Raw genomic sequence first — 16,665 nt, 5'->3', positions numbered from 1 at the left:
GAATTAATGACAAAAGCTCATTAACACCTATGCGATTATCCCATTAATGAGAATACTTAAATAATAAGGAAAACAATAGAGTTATATGCGCGGAGAGGCCTTATAATAAAAGTAGAATTAATAATAAAAAGGGATCCAGCGGTGAGAAATATGTGCTCGCCTTTCTTTTTAAAAGTCTTTATGGCAATACAACAGGGGTCCAAAGTCCATGAAAGTTTTGCTGATAAGGGGAGCCAATAAAAGCCGCAGTGCAGCAGTGTAAACACATGTGTGCGCAGAGCGCAGAGCAGGCCTTATTCAGTTGATTTACATAAGGCTCCCCATCAGACCGGCCCACTCATTACCACGTTTTATATCCCCCCGCGCTCCAGAGAGCATCATGACAAAGTAGCTCCATCCTCTCCCTGAAACGGGGAAGTGAAGCCGCGGCGGAGCAGGTGTCACCACAACTTACCGAACAAGCGCCGGAGCCGAGGAGCAAGATTTATCGTTCCTTTTTTTTTTTTCTTTTTTTTTTTTTTACTTTCTTTTTTGTTTTTAACACACAACACCTTAAATGCTGCGTCTTTAATGTTCTCTAAAATGGTATCCAAGCTGACATCCCTGCAGCAGGAGCTCCTCAGCGCCCTGCTGGACTCGGGAGTCACCAAAGACGTGCTGATCCAGGCCCTGGATGATATGGACCCGGGCCCGCCGGGCTTTGGAGTAAAACTGGAGAGTCTGCCGCTGTCGCCCAACCCTCCGCAGGGCGGCAAGATGAGCGCCGCGGACGCAGACTCCAAGCCCGTCTTCCACACGCTCACCAACGGACACAGCAAGGGCAAGCTGTCCGGGGACGAGGGCTCCGAGGACGGGGACGATTACGACACGCCGCCGATCCTGAAGGAGCTCCAGTCGCTGAACACGGAGGAGGCCGCGGAGCAGCGGGCGGAGGTGGACCGCATGTTGGCGTGAGTTTTATATAACTTTTTAAACATATAATTACATGTATTTAAGTGTAACATTTATTTAAAATTAAAGTTAGGTCACAGTATGAGAGGAAGTGTTAATATTATTCTGCTTATTGCGCTTATTTTTGTGAAACAAATACATTTATTTACATTTTTATGTAACAAGGCGTTTTTCTTCTTTTGTTTACAATTTTAAAATAACCCGCCGCGCTTCTGTTTTCACCTTCTAGTTACTAATTATCCACGAGGGTTATTATTTCTTTACCTTTGCAGAAAATATCAGCTAAACTTAGATCTATTTATTATTAACTATAAGCCAATACTCCGCCTCTCACCGATAAAAACACACAACACACACAGAAGCGACGTGTAGAGAAAGTAAATTACTTCAGCCTGATAATTTAGCTTTAAATAAATAAGTATGATTAATAATAAGTTTCATGCCAATACGATAATGCATTCTTAATAATATTAAATGTAAATATGTATACGAGACCTATTTTGTCCCCTATATAATCATGTGTCAGTAAACACATCATGCGATTTTTTTTTTAATTATTAAACATCCTAATTGGACCTCCAATCTCTTAATTCCACTCGATTCACTGCAAAACTAATATTTGAGGCCCTGCGAAGTGGGACCGGAAGAATATCAAAACTAAAGCACGTGTAGTTAAGTTATTATTAATTTTATTCTATAAATCATCAACTGAAAGATACACAGTGGCGTGTGATTAGAGTGAATGGAGATCTGGTTATTCATTGTCAAAAGTTATAAACTAACATCTCCCACTTAACCCGCAGACTTAGACGCAGGCCTCCACATTCTCCAAAACAAACAGACGTGTGTGGATTTGCTATAATTACCGATGTCAGTGTGTCTGGCTAATCTCGGATCCCTTTTCCCTCCCGAGAATTTTTTTTTTCTCCTTTATTTCACTTTAATACCGCTGCAGAAATATGAATAGCGTCAATACAGTAAATCCAATTTTTAATTTAATGCTAAATAATAGGGAATCAACGTTGACGTGGATACACTAAATGTCATTTCTTGTAAACAGACTATATAATTATATAATCCTGTCCACAAATTATTAATTTATATTTGAATTGTTAATTTATATATTACTGATATTTTCCAACTGCTATTTTAAAGTCTGACAAATACCTGAAGATTATTACTGAATATTTAAACTTTTTATTTGTTTAGATTTATATTATTCATGCTTAATTTTAAATAAATGTGCTTCCAGGCTGAAATCATGCGTTTAGGCAACAAATACTAAGTCCAAGTTTCCCAACCGGCCTGAATCCACTTGGAGTAACCTTTGAAAATATTTACAGCCTATTGAGCGGGTCGACTGTGTAGGGGACTTACCCTTTAAACTTGAGGCCCTGCAAAGCTAAAAGGAACAAGTTCATGTGTGTTTGATTAACATATTTCCATATGTTGCATATATGAATAAACCCATTTTAATATCAACCCATCTAACCAAATCTTCACCCACTTGCATGAAGCATTTCATCAGGTATTTGCATTCATTTCATGGCATGAAAGGTGTTTTTTTGTGCTCTTCTGAAAGCTGTACGTACGTTGAATGGAGTGTTTTTTCTGAAACCCTAGAGAGGATCCGTGGCGTGCTGCCCGCATGATCAAAGGTTACATGCAGCAGCACAACATCCCCCAACGGGAGGTGGTGGATGTCACGGGGCTGAACCAGTCTCACCTCTCCCAGCACCTCAACAAGGGCACGCCCATGAAAACGCAGAAGAGAGCGGCCCTCTACACCTGGTACGTCCGGAAACAGCGGGAAATTCTGCGACGTAAGTTAATATTTGAGTTTCTCACAGCCTGTAATGTGTAGTTGGCAGCAGTGGCACGATGCTTTATTTGGGTTTCTAACCTGTGGTGGGGATATAAGGTAGAGTGAAACAGTTGGCATCTAAAGGAAATAAATAGTATATATAGATAGAAATCACCACTGTCTTGTTTAAAAATGCATTTTCTTCTTGTTTCGCAGAGTTCAACCAGGCGGTGCTCTGCTCCGGAAGCAACATGTCGGACAAGGGCAATCAGGATCCGGTGTTTTTCTTCCCAGAGTTCAACCCGTCCGGTCAGGGCATGGGTCAGCCCGGCGAAGACGTCGCCGGCAGCGAGCCGTCCTGCAAGAAAATGAGACGTAACCGCTTCAAATGGGGGCCGGCGTCCCAGCAGATCCTGTACCAGGCCTACGAGCGGCAGAAGAACCCCAGCAAGGAGGAGCGGGAAGCTTTGGTGGAAGAGTGCAACAGGTGAGATCAACACGACACCTTTTTCCTTCTATATAGAGAATCTATATATGACTCAAACGGGTTTTCAACCGCTTTTCCCTGCAGAGCCGAGTGTCTGCAGAGAGGCGTGTCCCCCTCCAAAGCTCAGGGCCTCGGATCCAACCTGGTCACCGAGGTGCGGGTCTACAACTGGTTCGCCAACCGCCGTAAAGAGGAAGCCTTCAGGCAGAAGCTGGCGATGGACGCCATCACCGTACCGCCGCACAGCATGAACCCGCTGCTGTCGCACAGCTCGCCACATCATCCCCAGACCAGCGTTTCACCTCCAAGTAAGACGCCAGCATTTGAGAAAACTTTGATGCCTACATTACCCACAATGCACTTCCCAAGACTTGAATGTGTGCGATTGATCGCCGTGTTGAAAAAATATATGGTTCCCCTGAATTTGGAGATAATAGCGTTAATAATAGCGCATGATTTCGTTTTCTTTTGGTGTAAAAAAAAAAATACGAGGCTCAGTTTGATGTGATCAGAGAGGCAGAGAGAGGGAGGGGGGGGGCAAGTGATCAATGAGCGTGAGTGAGTGAGCTGAGCAAATGCCATTGTTATTCTGATCTTTGAAAACACACTGAGAACAATCCGCATTGTACCTGCAATCTCCACTCCAAAGTCAGCATGGAGAAGCATGACACAAAGGGCAGCAATCCTGTGACAGGCCAGGGTCGGGCCAGGGTCAGGGAGGGGGGCGGGGTTAAAGGGGGTGGGGTGAGGGGGGGGCATCCAGGTTACCTCCACGTAACGCCCGTCATTTCCACATTTCCTCCTCCCCATGCAGGTTGCTAATGACTCTGCATCGGAGAAACGAGGAAACGCCATGCGCTGTTCTCCCACCATTTCACCCTGACCTGATGTTTGCATTCGCAGTAATTAGTATTGACCGAGTCTACCTGGCGTGTATACGACGTAAAAAAAAAACAAAGCAGCAAGAGCATTATCCTCTGTGCCATCACTCACCCGCCATAAAAACCTGTGATTTAAGAGAGCCCCCCGCTCGGAGCTCCATTGTTGTCCTCTCGTGTTCGAACACGAGGGCCGAGCTTTGAAGGGGGAAACAAAATGTTTGCCTGCTCTTTTACCTTTGGTGATTGTCTGTTTGCTTGAGGTTTTTTTTCGTTTCGTTGTCGCTTAGAACACCTGACCAGGCATTGACCTCGGGTTGCCAAGCCAGAGGGGTCAGCGATAAGGCTGCAGCGGGGAAAAGGGGGTCAAAAACACTTAAAAAAAAGCCTTCAGCTGGCTGCTTACAAGGTGTCCTGCTGGTGTCCTGCCAACAGCATCAGCTGTTTTTCAGTGTCACCCCCTGGCCCGGACAATAATATCCCAGCGGGGCGTCTCATTGCGTTGCCAGGGCACGGCCTGTATTATGCATGCTTAATGAACAATTAAAATCCTCTGCTACTACATCTCCCAGGCCTTTGATAAGGGGCTCCTCCGACTTCTCCTCTCTATACTCTCCCTCAGCAGGAGGTGCCATTGTCTGTGGTGTATTAGAAGACTGCAGTGACTGTAGCCTAGGTTCATTTATCTCTGCTGGGCCTTGAGGAGGACTGGTTTTAAAGCCCCCCCTTCATCTTTATGGGCGCTGGTATAGTGGCTGTGGCCGGGTGCAGACTTGGAGCAGCAGGAGCTGTCCACCGGGGTTTAGGCTCTTTTCTGGCCAGACAGGACTGATGACCCCTTCTTCGCCTACAGAGAAAGCTAGTCCCCCCCCCCCCCTCCTGTCGCCAACTTCAGTCATACGAGAGAGAGAGAGGTCACTGCCGGGTCAGATCAAAGATACTCCTTCTTGCTTTGGGAATTTTTATTGATTCTGTTTCAGTTCGTTGATCAGTCGGTCACAACTGGATAGACAGTCAAACAGTGTGACGTGCAGTTTACTTTCAGAAATGAAACCGATAACAGGAGGCGTTTGTGTGTGTGCACGCACCTGTGTTTTCATGTATTTACCTTCTGGTAACGTTGACTGAGCCCAAAGGGACACGCCGGGTTTTTAAAGCGTTTTTTTTTTTACTTCTTTGATGCTTTAATCAACGCTGACAAGTTAGTTGATGTCGTTAATATGCCGACGATATGGTGATTTACAACTGTGTGATTACTTGCAAAAGTAATGGAAAGAAAACGTTGTTTGCAGTAGTGAAAAGTAACAAGTACAGTAGTAGTAGTAGTACAGTTACACAAGTACTCGAGTATTTCCATTGTCGGTTATTTTTCCTCCTGTTTTGAAAAAAGTTTAAAGAAATCTTAAGTTTAAAGATGCATGCTTTACATTTTGTATTACCTTGTCATCTGCAAATAGATACTAAAAGAGCATAAAAGCGTATGTATATACTGTGTATATATATACTTGATAATGAGGTATTACAAAATGTAAACCATACTTTTGTTTAATTTTTATGTCTTTATACATATTTTTGGCAATGAGGAAAATCTCAGGCAGATAATAATAATACAAAAAAAGTGTTTACATAAAAAAAATACAATGCATTCTTAAGGATGAAACCATTGTTTCCCAAACGTTTTGCTTTACAAAAGTTACTGTCTAGCTTTAAAACAACAGGAAGATACTTTAATACTTAGTACACTTTTGTACTTTTCTTGCATAGTAACCTTTACTTGTGTCGGACTACTTTTATATCAGTACTTCTTCTGCCGTCGGTAATTTGGCAGTCGAAGTCACCATAAAATCGTTCTTCTAGCAGACTCAGCAGTTCCTGATCAGACACAGTAGTGGGGGGGTGGGGGGGTTGTCGGGTAGTCCGTAGGTTGTGTTGCCTTCCGCCTCCTCAGGCTAGCTTCAAACAAGACCCACACAGAAAAGACGACGGCCCTTGCTCTGCACTTTCCACTGCGCTGTGAATCCCATGAGGCCACAAAGAGGAGAGGCTGGCTGCGTCCTGCAGAGACCCAGGAGGTCTGTCATATGCAGGGGCACTACAATGAGCACTGCCTGGGGTTGGGGAGGCCGTGCTTTGATATGACATGGGTCACACAGGGAGCTAGAGCCTTTTAAACCTGCTGAAGACCCTTGCTACCACTCCCCTTCTGAGGTTCTCGCCCTCCCCCCTCCTGCTCTCGAAAAAAAAGGACGCCAATGTTGCTGGCAGAGCAAATCTTTAGATTGACAGGAAGCTGAATGTCTTGAACTTTTTTTGAGTCTGCAGAATCATAAGCATGCCTCTAAAAAACCCAGATTCTCCTCGTCTAGATCGCACAAGTCCTACTTTACTGCAAACCCGAAGAAACCTGAATAGCATCCCCCCTCCTCCGTCTGACACTTTAAGAGGTCGCCCAGCGCCCGAGATAACTGCCTTTTTATGAGTCCTCCTCTATTGTGTGGCAATGGGGGTCATGAGTCCAATGGAGTGCTTTATTGTTCGGCGGCGGTGTTTACAAGGCACGCCGGAGTGTTGTGGGGCTGCTAGTATGTTGCCGAAGACAATATGAAGTCTGTGGGCTGAACAAAATGGAGGACAGGTACTTTGGAGAGGATGAAATACGGCTTTGGAACGTCTAAATGGAATGGTGCCGGGATGGCTCAGCGGTAGAGTTGGCGAGTCCTCACCGCAGAGACCGCGGGTTTGAATCCGACTGGTGGCCGTTTTCTGCAATGTCGTCCCCATCTCTCCCCGCCTTTCACTCTCACACTCTCTAAAAGGCAAAAATGGCCCAAAAAGTACTTAAAAAAAGGTATGGTGCAACATTAAGAGTTTCCAAACAAGTCAGAAACATGATTTCAGGATCATTTAAAAAGTATCCGAAGCATATCTTACATATCTGTACACACATCCTGTAGAAACAGGAAATCAATACGCCTATCCCTCGCTTTTTATCTCCAAATGGCCGTATATCAATGCTTCCTGTCATGTCTGACTGACTTGGTCGGGGCTGTCACACCCGGGTCAGGGACGCAGGGCCGGAGCAAAAAATGGGAGATCTGAGTGCAAACAGAGTCTGTCTCTACACTGTCACTGAGGGGGGACGCCCTCTCTCTCTCTCTCTCTCTCTGTCTGCGAGGCTGTGAGACCACAGAGGATAAGAATGTGTTTGACATCGCTTGTAATTGTGTAATGTTTACTCGGTTGGTATCAGAGGGGGGCCTGCATCAGCAAACAGGCGTTTGATTGTCGGTTGTGGTGAAAACATTCCTCTGGGCCTCCGGCCGCGGAGACAACGACGAGTCTAGACGCCGGATTAAGTGATGGCACGAAAACGAGAGGATTTCATTTTCATTCAAATGGCCAAGATGTAAAAAAAAACACACTTAAGGAGAATTTTATACTCCATCAGCCTTATTTTCTAGAATATTTTCCAATATTTACAAAATACACTTCTCTGATAATTTTATTTAGGCTGACAAAAGTACATTTATCATATATTTCACACACAAAACATCACAAATGTACTTATAACTTATGTTGTGATGCCTATAGGTTGACAATCGCTGGATTAAACTACCGAACTGTATATAAAGTCGTTAAAATTACCTCCAGTTCATGCAGCTACTACTGAGTATTACTGATGTGACAATATAACATATAATAATATAAACACTAATTCTTCTGCAGAATGGGTGCTTTTAAATCTACTTTAACCCATAAGACTGATTTCTCCTTAAAGGGAAACAATTTGTATTAATAATTGAATTAATTATGTTCAACAAGATATATATATATATCTTGTTGATATATATTCAATACAATTAATTTAATCAGCTAAATTATTTGAGCAGCTCATTATTGTGTTTCATATTGTTATAAAAGACAATATTCTCATACTTATAACTTATTTTATATAAATTTGTCATGTTATATGACATGTTATTTAAGCGTTAGAATTGTTAAATCAGTTGAAACTCACCCTTAGTGACAGAAAACAAGCCTTTTGAAACGAACTGTTAAATGTGCATGAGTGAAAGTCGAGGATGAGGCTGGAGAAGGACGTTTCCAGGACACTTAAATACATTTACTCGTTAAAGGCTTTGCTAATTAACAGGAAAAGATCTGAGTTGCTCGTTGTGACAACATTTACGCTGATGTAACTGAGAGCAGCAGCGTTTGTGTGCTGATCTCAGATCTGTTGTGAGTGGACGCGGTGAATGGCCTTGGCTGAGCGACGCAGATAGCAGCGGACGGGGTCACCGTGTTTGTTTGCTCTGTCCTCCGCCGTCTGAGGCAAAGAGCAGGTTGATGGCGGCGACAGCGGCGTTTTCTCAGCTCGCCATGAGGCCTCCGCCGCTATCTCTCTGCCCTACATAACGGGGAGATACTAACCCCTCTCTCTCTCAAACTCTCAGTGCGTTACAGCCAAGGCCCCGGTGAGGTCACCTCCTCCACGACCATCAGTCACCACGGCAGCAACGCCATGGTGACCAGCCAGTCGGTGCTCCAGCAGGTGTCTCCGGGGGGATTGGACCACAGCCACAGTCTGCTGTCACCTGACGCCAAGATGGTGAGTGAACACACCTGGGCCCTCAGATTAGATAAGAGCCCCCCCTCCTATGCGTTTTAGCATAAACGTACAAAAGCAGGGTTTCCTGGACCTCCACAGGTGAGAATCCAACAATTATCACATTGTTTGGGGGGGTTCGCAGGCCACGCAGCCTTCACCGGAGCGCCGCGTACCAGGCGTGTTCGCCGCTCAGCCAATAAACCTGACAAAGAAGCATTCTGCTCTTATTGATTAAATGCCTCGCAAAGAGGAGCCACAGGTGGAGCACTGCTTGTTCTGCCAGAGAAATGACGCCAACATTTGATTATACACCCGCTGTGTGTGTGTGTTTTTTTTTTGTATGTGTCTACTTCAGAGTTTCTCCCTTCTGCCCTAGTCCAATATTTGATCAGTGACAAGGAAACCTGCTCGTTATTCTATTTATTTATTTTTTTGGCCCCCATGGTGTTTGAGAGCTCGTGGTGGAACAATACTTCATCACAGAGATCTTCAACAAGGACCCCCAGAGTTATAACAGGGGGGATCCCAAATACATGATTTACACAACCTACATTAAGCTAATATAAATCCGCCTGTTTGTTTAATGAGAAATCTTGATGTAGAAATTCCAAAATAGACTGAAAATCTCTCGACAGGTATTATTTTAATGGCTTATACATACATCATTACAAAGTACTGCTATACATAAAACTATAGGCTGCACTACACATTATTATTGTCCGGTTTAATAAGCAAATTAATTAATCCTTGGCCTGAAAAACGTAGAAGACCTCTGCTTTATCATATTTCTACGGACCAAAATTTAGATTGCTGTACGAGCCTAAACTCTATTTTTAAACTACACGTGTTTGTTTGAGAATTCGTGAGAAGTTCGCCAACTTCCCCTGTGGTACGAAAACACTTCTGCCTTTTCGGCGCTGCTTTACGTGAAACGACCAGCGCGGGCGTGATGATGAGCAGCAGCAGGTCCGAGCTGACAGTTTCTTATCTGCAGATGTGTGTTTGGCTGGTTTGTCCTCTGTGAGGCAGCTGGCAGAAGTCAAATAGTCGCAGCCTCCCTCCCGACTGGAAGTGGGAGGATCCAGGCGGCCATTACTGTAAATGCATGTTGTTGTTTTTTTTCTTTCCTCGTCCAAATATGCACGTAATCATTCATACAAACACCGTCACAGTGCTACGCAAACTCACATACAGTCTCCTGCTGACAGTTTTTATTTTTTTCTTCCCCCCTTCTTCACCTTTTGTCTCTTATCAGTATTTGCTTGCGTGCCGCGTATATAAGTGGAGTTACACAAGTGCAGCGTCGTACAAAAGAATCTGCACTGAGTCAACATTTATGCCTGTGTGTGTTTAGCAGCCAAACATCTGTTTTCACTTTGAAAAGTGCATTTATATCAGTTTACACACGTAACTTTGCGTGTTGCATTCTGTCATAACATCTAAATGTATTGCTTTTTTTTCCCACCACCACCAGATTTCCGGTTCAGGTGGAGGTCTTCCTCCGGTCAGCACGCTCACCAACATCCACAGTTCCCATCACAGCCATCAGCAGACGCAGAACCTCATCATGCCTCTAACTGGAGTCATGGCTATAGCACAGAGTGAGTCCTCTTATATATACACTATTTAAAAGTGCTATTTTTTTTTACGTTGTTTTGGTTTTTGACGTGCCTTTTTTCGTTGTTGTCCAAAATAGGTTTAAACACTTCACAATCTCAGTCGGTGCCGGTGATCAACAGCCTGGCGGCGCTGCAGCCGGTGCAGTTCTCCCAGCAGCTCCACAGCCCCCACCAGCAGAGCCTGATGCAGCAGTCGCCCAGCCACATGAGCCAGCAGCCCTTCATGGCTTCAGTCACGCACTCGCACAGTCAGTAACACTCATTTCTACTCGCAGCTTCCAGCAAAACGTGTGCAAGACATTTATATTGGGGGGGGCTCTTGAAGTTCTCACTCATCTGCATGTCAGATTTACTCTTTCGCAGCCAGTTTGAGTCATTCTCTGATTGCACAGGTTAAAAATAAAGTATATATTTAGTGTATTTCAAATATATTTAGCTTTATTGCAGCTATTCAAAGAAAAACAAAGAAATATACTATCCGGTAATATATTGAAAACATACTAACATCATCATTTTAATTATTACGTATTTATTTTATTCATTTATTTTATTATTGTATTTCATAATACTTTTAACACACTTTAAAATAATTCTACTTTACTACAATTTCTATTGTACTTATGTCAACTTTGTTGTCAAATATATTTTTGGTATATTTCTTTTATATACTGTATATATATATATATATATATATATATATATATATATATATATATATATATATATATGTAAAAATGCACTTGTAAAAATGCACTTGAAGCATATTTTAAAAAGTCATTAATTAATTGGAAAAAGCTAGAAAAGCTAGAGCATTACTTAAACATGGTATGTTACTTATATATTACTTAAAGTTGTTCCGTTGTAGCACATAAACATAGACAACACACATACTGCATAGTGGAGTAGACGTTGTCATGGTGACGTCACCCATTGGTTTTTATGGACTCTGGCTTGGTTTGGCAAGTGACCATATTTAGCAACTTTACTGGATCTGGATCCAATTGATTGATTGGATTCTGGTGTGAAGATGCTAACAAAGTTAGCGTCATAAGTCAAGGTCAACATAAAGCCGTCTGAGTAGCTAAGTGCGTTGGTAGCGTAGCATATCATTTAAATACTTTTAAAAACTAAATCCATGCCATTAAGTTTGTTGAAATCTCACCGTCTGTCTGACTTTCCTCTCTCTCCCCCTGCAGTGTATCCTCACAAGCAAGAGCCCCCGCAATATTCCCACCCATCGCGCTTCTCCTCGGCGATGGTTGTCACGGACGCCAACAGCATCAGCACCCTCAGCTCCATGTCCTCCGGCAAGAACGTGAGTCCTCAGTCATGTCCTCAGTCAGTCACATCGCATCGACGTCACACACAGTTAGAAGCATGTTCTCACCTGCCTCCAGTCCAAGTTTGTAATCAGCATGCTGTCGTCTGCATAAAATGATGTTATTTCAGTTTTTCTGGTAATTCTTACATTTACAACAATTATATATTGCAATATTGCAACTCTTTGATTTAGTCACCCATCACGTACTGATACACAGAGATCACCTTCACCTTCTTCTGATTGGGATAATCATAAAACCACACACACAGCGGGAACGACACAATGACAGGAAGTAGTGTGTTATGATTGTGTGTTGACATTGTGTGTTTGATTCCTGTCACATTAGGACGCTTCTGTAAACAAGATGGTGCAGATGGGTCTCTCTTGGGTAAATACAATTGTATTAGTCAAATATAATGAATTGCACGCTGCTTGTTTTACTTGCTTCAGAGTTTTTGTGTTTTCGGGCGCCTGTTGCTGAAATGCTTTGGTTTGCACACAAGATATATGGATAGTTCACTCCTCAGTTATCCTATTTCCTCTGAAACTAATCAATCACCTGCTCCCTCAACCCAAACGCCTCATGATTAATGCTGCCTCCTCTCCCCGGTGAGAGTTACTCTCTGCGATCAGGAAATGAGCCCCGACGTTAATCAAAGCCCAACGGTTGATGCTACTTTCCCTCCATGCTACAGTGAGGCTGGAGATGAGATGAGGGTTTTTTGGGGGGGGGTGGGGTAATTACACCTCTTCCTCTTTCCTACTTCTCCCTGCTCTCGGTGATCGCTCTAGCCTGAAATGTCGTCCACGGTGCTTTCACACGCTCAATTTCCCACGCTGAGGCACTCGTAGCGCCGCTACTGACAGACAGATGGGCTGATGGGAAGAGAGCCCGCCGTGAAATATAGGAACGTTTTAGGTCAGAGAGCTGCTTTCTCTGGGGACAAACGGCTGTTTATGTTGCACCCAGTGGATCCTTTACTTGACTTGAATATTCACATATCCTGATTTCTAAGTTTTGAATCACATCATAGGTTTGATATTTTAGTTATTTATAGGTATGCACAAAATAATACCAAGAATATTAATTATATTAATGCATCCGCCTCGACTATAGTACTACGTTAAATCACTGGACCTCACATAGTGTCGGAGGGGTTTCAGATATTTATTGGAGCATAGACGAAACAATTCTGATTCATTTAAATTAAAGATTGATGTGACAAGGGGCAAAAAAGTTATCAACCACTGGTTTAATCTCTAAAAATGCTTTGTAGGGCTGCAGCCCATGTTATTGATTAAGAACAAGCCAACAATCCAAAACGCCAGAAACATTTGATATTATTTTCTTAACTTATTTTATGCCAATCAACTAATCGATTAATCCACTAATCGCTGCAGATCGAATTAACTTTATTTTATATGCAGAACTCCACTTTCCCTTTTTGTAATATGCAGAGTAACTGAATGGATGGATAAAATATATTTTTTTAAATATATGTATTCTTTATTGTTGCAGGGAGACATTTTAAGATGAATTCATTGTTCACTAAAAAAGGATTTTCACAAAAAAAGTTTGTTTTAGTGCCATTTTAAGACATTTTGATGATTATTGGAATAATTATTTTGGGCGGGATAATCGTGATTGGAAATGTTCATAAAGTCCCATTGTCTAATAATAATAATAATAATAATAATAATAATTACTTGAATGTATAAAGCCCCTTTCATGAAACCCAAGGACGTCTAGTGTGCACATTTGCTGCTGTTTTTATTTTGAATTTAATAGAAAGTTAGGTATTGTGAAAAACATTTAAAAACAATGTTTGTTTCTATTTTAATTGTATTTAAAGCGAATTTGACTACCATGAATATAAATAGAATATATTATTATTATTATTGTTATTATTAAAAACTAGAATATTTCCCTATGAAATGTAACGGAGTAAAAAGTACTAAAAGTGAGGCACGAGTACCTCGAAGTTCACCCTGAAGTACAGTCCGTGAGTGTAGTGGCGGTTACTTTCCACCGTTGGCATCGTCACCCTGTGGCATTTCACAAGCTCATTTATTTAGAGAGCGATTAGCCAGCAGGCTCTCCCAGGTATTTTCTTATCAGGACTTTATTTGGACGGGGCAGCCTTCTTCTCATGAAACCACCAGCGTGCTCAGGCTTTATAACACTCATTGTTTACCGAGAACCCTCTATTATACCCCGGGTCTGTTTCAACCTCACCTCCGCTCAGAAAACCCCGCCGTCTAATGACTCAAGTCTTCGCTGCGGGTCACCTTTATCAGGTGAAGCTGTTTGCTGGCCGCGGGGTCGCTCCGGGGTCACCTGGAGGAAAATAAATTCCACAAACAATCTAAAAAAAAAAGAGAGCATTTCAATGGAAAACAGGGGCTTTTGAGAGTCAGGAGAAGAGGGATGAGGAATGTATTTGGTCAGGTGTGGCCCGTGAAGGTGCAGGGCTGATGTGTGTTTGCCAGTGGTGGAAGAAGTATTTCAAGCCGTTTACTATAAAAATACTCCACTACAAGTAAAAAGTCAAAGTAATATTATTGAATCGTGTAAACTTGTAGTTGCTCAAGGTGGAGCCCATTCTACTTCCTGCATACTGTAATAATGTGTCATATTTTATACATTTGTGATTGTTTTATACATTTAGATTTTGAAAAGCAACAAGCTTTTGCATGCAGTGGTGTAAAAGTATAAAGCGTAGTTTTACAGCTTCAGGAAGCCTTTTAGCCTATAAAGGTCTAATATTTTGTTTTCAGACACAATCCTCTGTTTATTCTTATTATTAAATGCATCATCACTTTTGACCAGGTGCAGTTATTACATACATGATGTGTCCCAAATACTATACATATACTTAATTTATAACATTTGTTTGGTGCTATAAAAGACATTTGAAAAATTATTCTAACTTTATGGGCGACCCTTTACATACTACCTGTGTTACTGGGCAGATTGGGATTTATTGTTTTATGTAACACGTACTTATTTCTCTCTCTCTCTCTCTTTCAGTGTCCTCTTCAAGCTTGGTGAGAGCGTCCACCTGACTTCCTCAGTGCCCGGCAACAGGAGCACATTTTTCCACCCCTCTCACCGCTGTAACCATGACAACTCTTAATAACCGGCAACGGCGCGCCGGACGATGAGTCAGTCAACAAAACGAGAGGAGTGGCGGCAAAACGGTGGGGGTGGGGGGGGGCAGAGACTGACTGGATTCCCCCCCTCCATCGCAACACAAATGATCAACAAAGATGATTTTAACACAATCTTTGAAAACAGTATTCAGTTTTTTTTTCCCTTATCATCGTCTTTTTCTGACATTACAAAAGAACAAAAAACCAAGCACCCAAAAAAAACAACCTGAAGTGGTATACGGACTTGAAGGAAAAGGCTCCGGGACACCTTATATCACATGAAGGTGGGAACACATGAAGAAACCACGAAAACTAACGGAGACGGCCTCTGTGAAGGCTGAAAGACTCAACAAACAAGTTTTTCCCCGGACGCCGAAAAAACACAAATTGTGACAATCAGCGTTGTGGATCTGTCTTACTGGGGCTTTACAGGAGTCTTCCATGTTATATATATTCTTTCAGTTTTTACTGCGCTAAGCATTAATGCGAGGGGGATTTATCACTTTTCGAGTCGTTTTTTTAATGTGTATGCTGTGATTGAAAAAAAAAGACTTTGACAATCGTGAAAAGGGGGACTATGCAAGGCGTCAATAGGTGTATGCAATGCTTTGTATGGCTGGGATTCTGCACAGAACTCCACACACTTGAGACTGGAAATATGCACTATTAGAGAAGTCACTAACAATTTGCCTATACATGACAGTATAGAGTATATATATACACACAAAAGCAGATGGATGAATGTGTGACGAATATGCCAAAGAATTAAGAGTCCGAATGCAACGGAGTGGAGAGCTGACTCACACACTCTTTAGCGGCGAGCCCTTCCCCTCCATGTTGTTTGCACACAGGTTCAGGTGAATTTCAGGAATGAGACTCCATCGCCTCCTCCCACTTTCCTGCCTCAATGTGAAAAAAGAGACCAAACATTGTTAATAACTCCTCATCACAAACCACGACCCCCCCTGAAGGGTTAGAATGACAAGTATTCAAAAACAAAACATATCATATTAGTGTGGTATTGTGTGAAGGAGAGCGAGACGTGAAAGAGGGCCCGGTGTTGTGACAGCAGCTGCTCTAATCACACAGGAATCCACCGACTGAGAAATGTCGGGCAGAGCAGCAGCTGCTGTTGTGGGTTCAGACGCCCACGCTAACTGTACCAAGGTACGATCGGGCACTAGTGGACTTCTTTCACCGTGGACTTCTTTCACCGTGGACTTGTGCTTCTTTGTGCCCTGCAGCCAAACAGCCAAAGCTAACAGACGGTAGCAAGCTACGTCTGTTAGCAACCGAAGCTAAAATTTAGACGCAGATGTAGCTATCTAACGTCAAATACTATATGGAGACGTAGCTAGCTGACGCCTAAGGCCGCGTTCACACTACACACGTACGTTGGCGGGACGTTGCCGGACGAGGGAAGGCGTGTCTGTTGCATGGGGGAGATTGTCGGGTATCTGATCCGCGATGCAACGGAGTGGACCCACAATTCATTTCGGCATAATGTGACGCAAGCCCATGCAAAGTCAATGAGATTCGTCAACTGAAAGGTGTAGTGTGTACGCGACCTAATATTTGACGTAGACATAGCTAGCTAATGTCTAATATTAGACACAGCTAAGCATCTAATATTAGACGTTTTGTAGTTAGCTTACATCTAATATTAGGCGTAGCTAGCTAACCTCGAAAGTTAGGTTAACACGTAGCTAACTACATCTAATATTAGATAAAGTTTTAGCGAGCTTAATATTGCTAACTAGCTATTTAGCTTTAAGCTAGTAAGCATTTGATGCTTGTCTGCTTGTGTTTGTGATCAGTTTATAACTTCGGCCTGAACTCACCA

General features: G+C 42.7%; 1 protein-coding gene across 1 annotated transcript; it reads left to right on the top strand.

Annotated features, from left to right (window-relative positions):
- The first annotated feature begins 285 nt into the window (after nucleotides 1–285).
- On the top strand, nucleotides 286–15,569 carry hnf1ba (HNF1 homeobox Ba). Its single transcript, XM_084018682.1, has 10 exons — nucleotides 286–950; nucleotides 2,575–2,774; nucleotides 2,972–3,242; nucleotides 3,327–3,550; nucleotides 8,575–8,729; nucleotides 10,204–10,330; nucleotides 10,426–10,596; nucleotides 11,545–11,663; nucleotides 12,016–12,057; nucleotides 14,701–15,569. Exons 1-10 carry the CDS (start codon nucleotides 571–573, stop codon nucleotides 14,719–14,721), a joined length of 1,710 nt encoding a protein of 569 aa, XP_083874808.1. The 5' UTR covers nucleotides 286–570; the 3' UTR covers nucleotides 14,722–15,569.
- The last annotated feature ends 1,096 nt before the right edge of the window (nucleotides 15,570–16,665 follow it).

Source organism: Eutrigla gurnardus (assembly GCF_963514095.1).
Source record: "Eutrigla gurnardus genome assembly, chromosome: 10".
Lineage (NCBI taxonomy): Eukaryota > Metazoa > Chordata > Actinopteri > Perciformes > Triglidae > Eutrigla > Eutrigla gurnardus.
The sequence above is the reverse complement of the archived record's forward strand: the minus strand, read 5'-3'. Positions and strand labels throughout refer to the sequence as shown.

Excerpts from the sequence above, each read along its gene's own strand:
- hnf1ba (XM_084018682.1), top strand. The coding sequence starts at position 571 with ATGTTCTCTAAAATGGTATCCAAGCTGACATCCCTGCAGCAGGAGCTC. Across the intron at positions 951-2,574 it reads GAGGTGGACCGCATGTTGGC|AGAGGATCCGTGGCGTGCTG; the intron begins GTGAGTTTTATA and ends CTGAAACCCTAG. Across the intron at positions 10,331-10,425 it reads AGTCATGGCTATAGCACAGA|GTTTAAACACTTCACAATCT; the intron begins GTGAGTCCTCTT and ends TGTCCAAAATAG.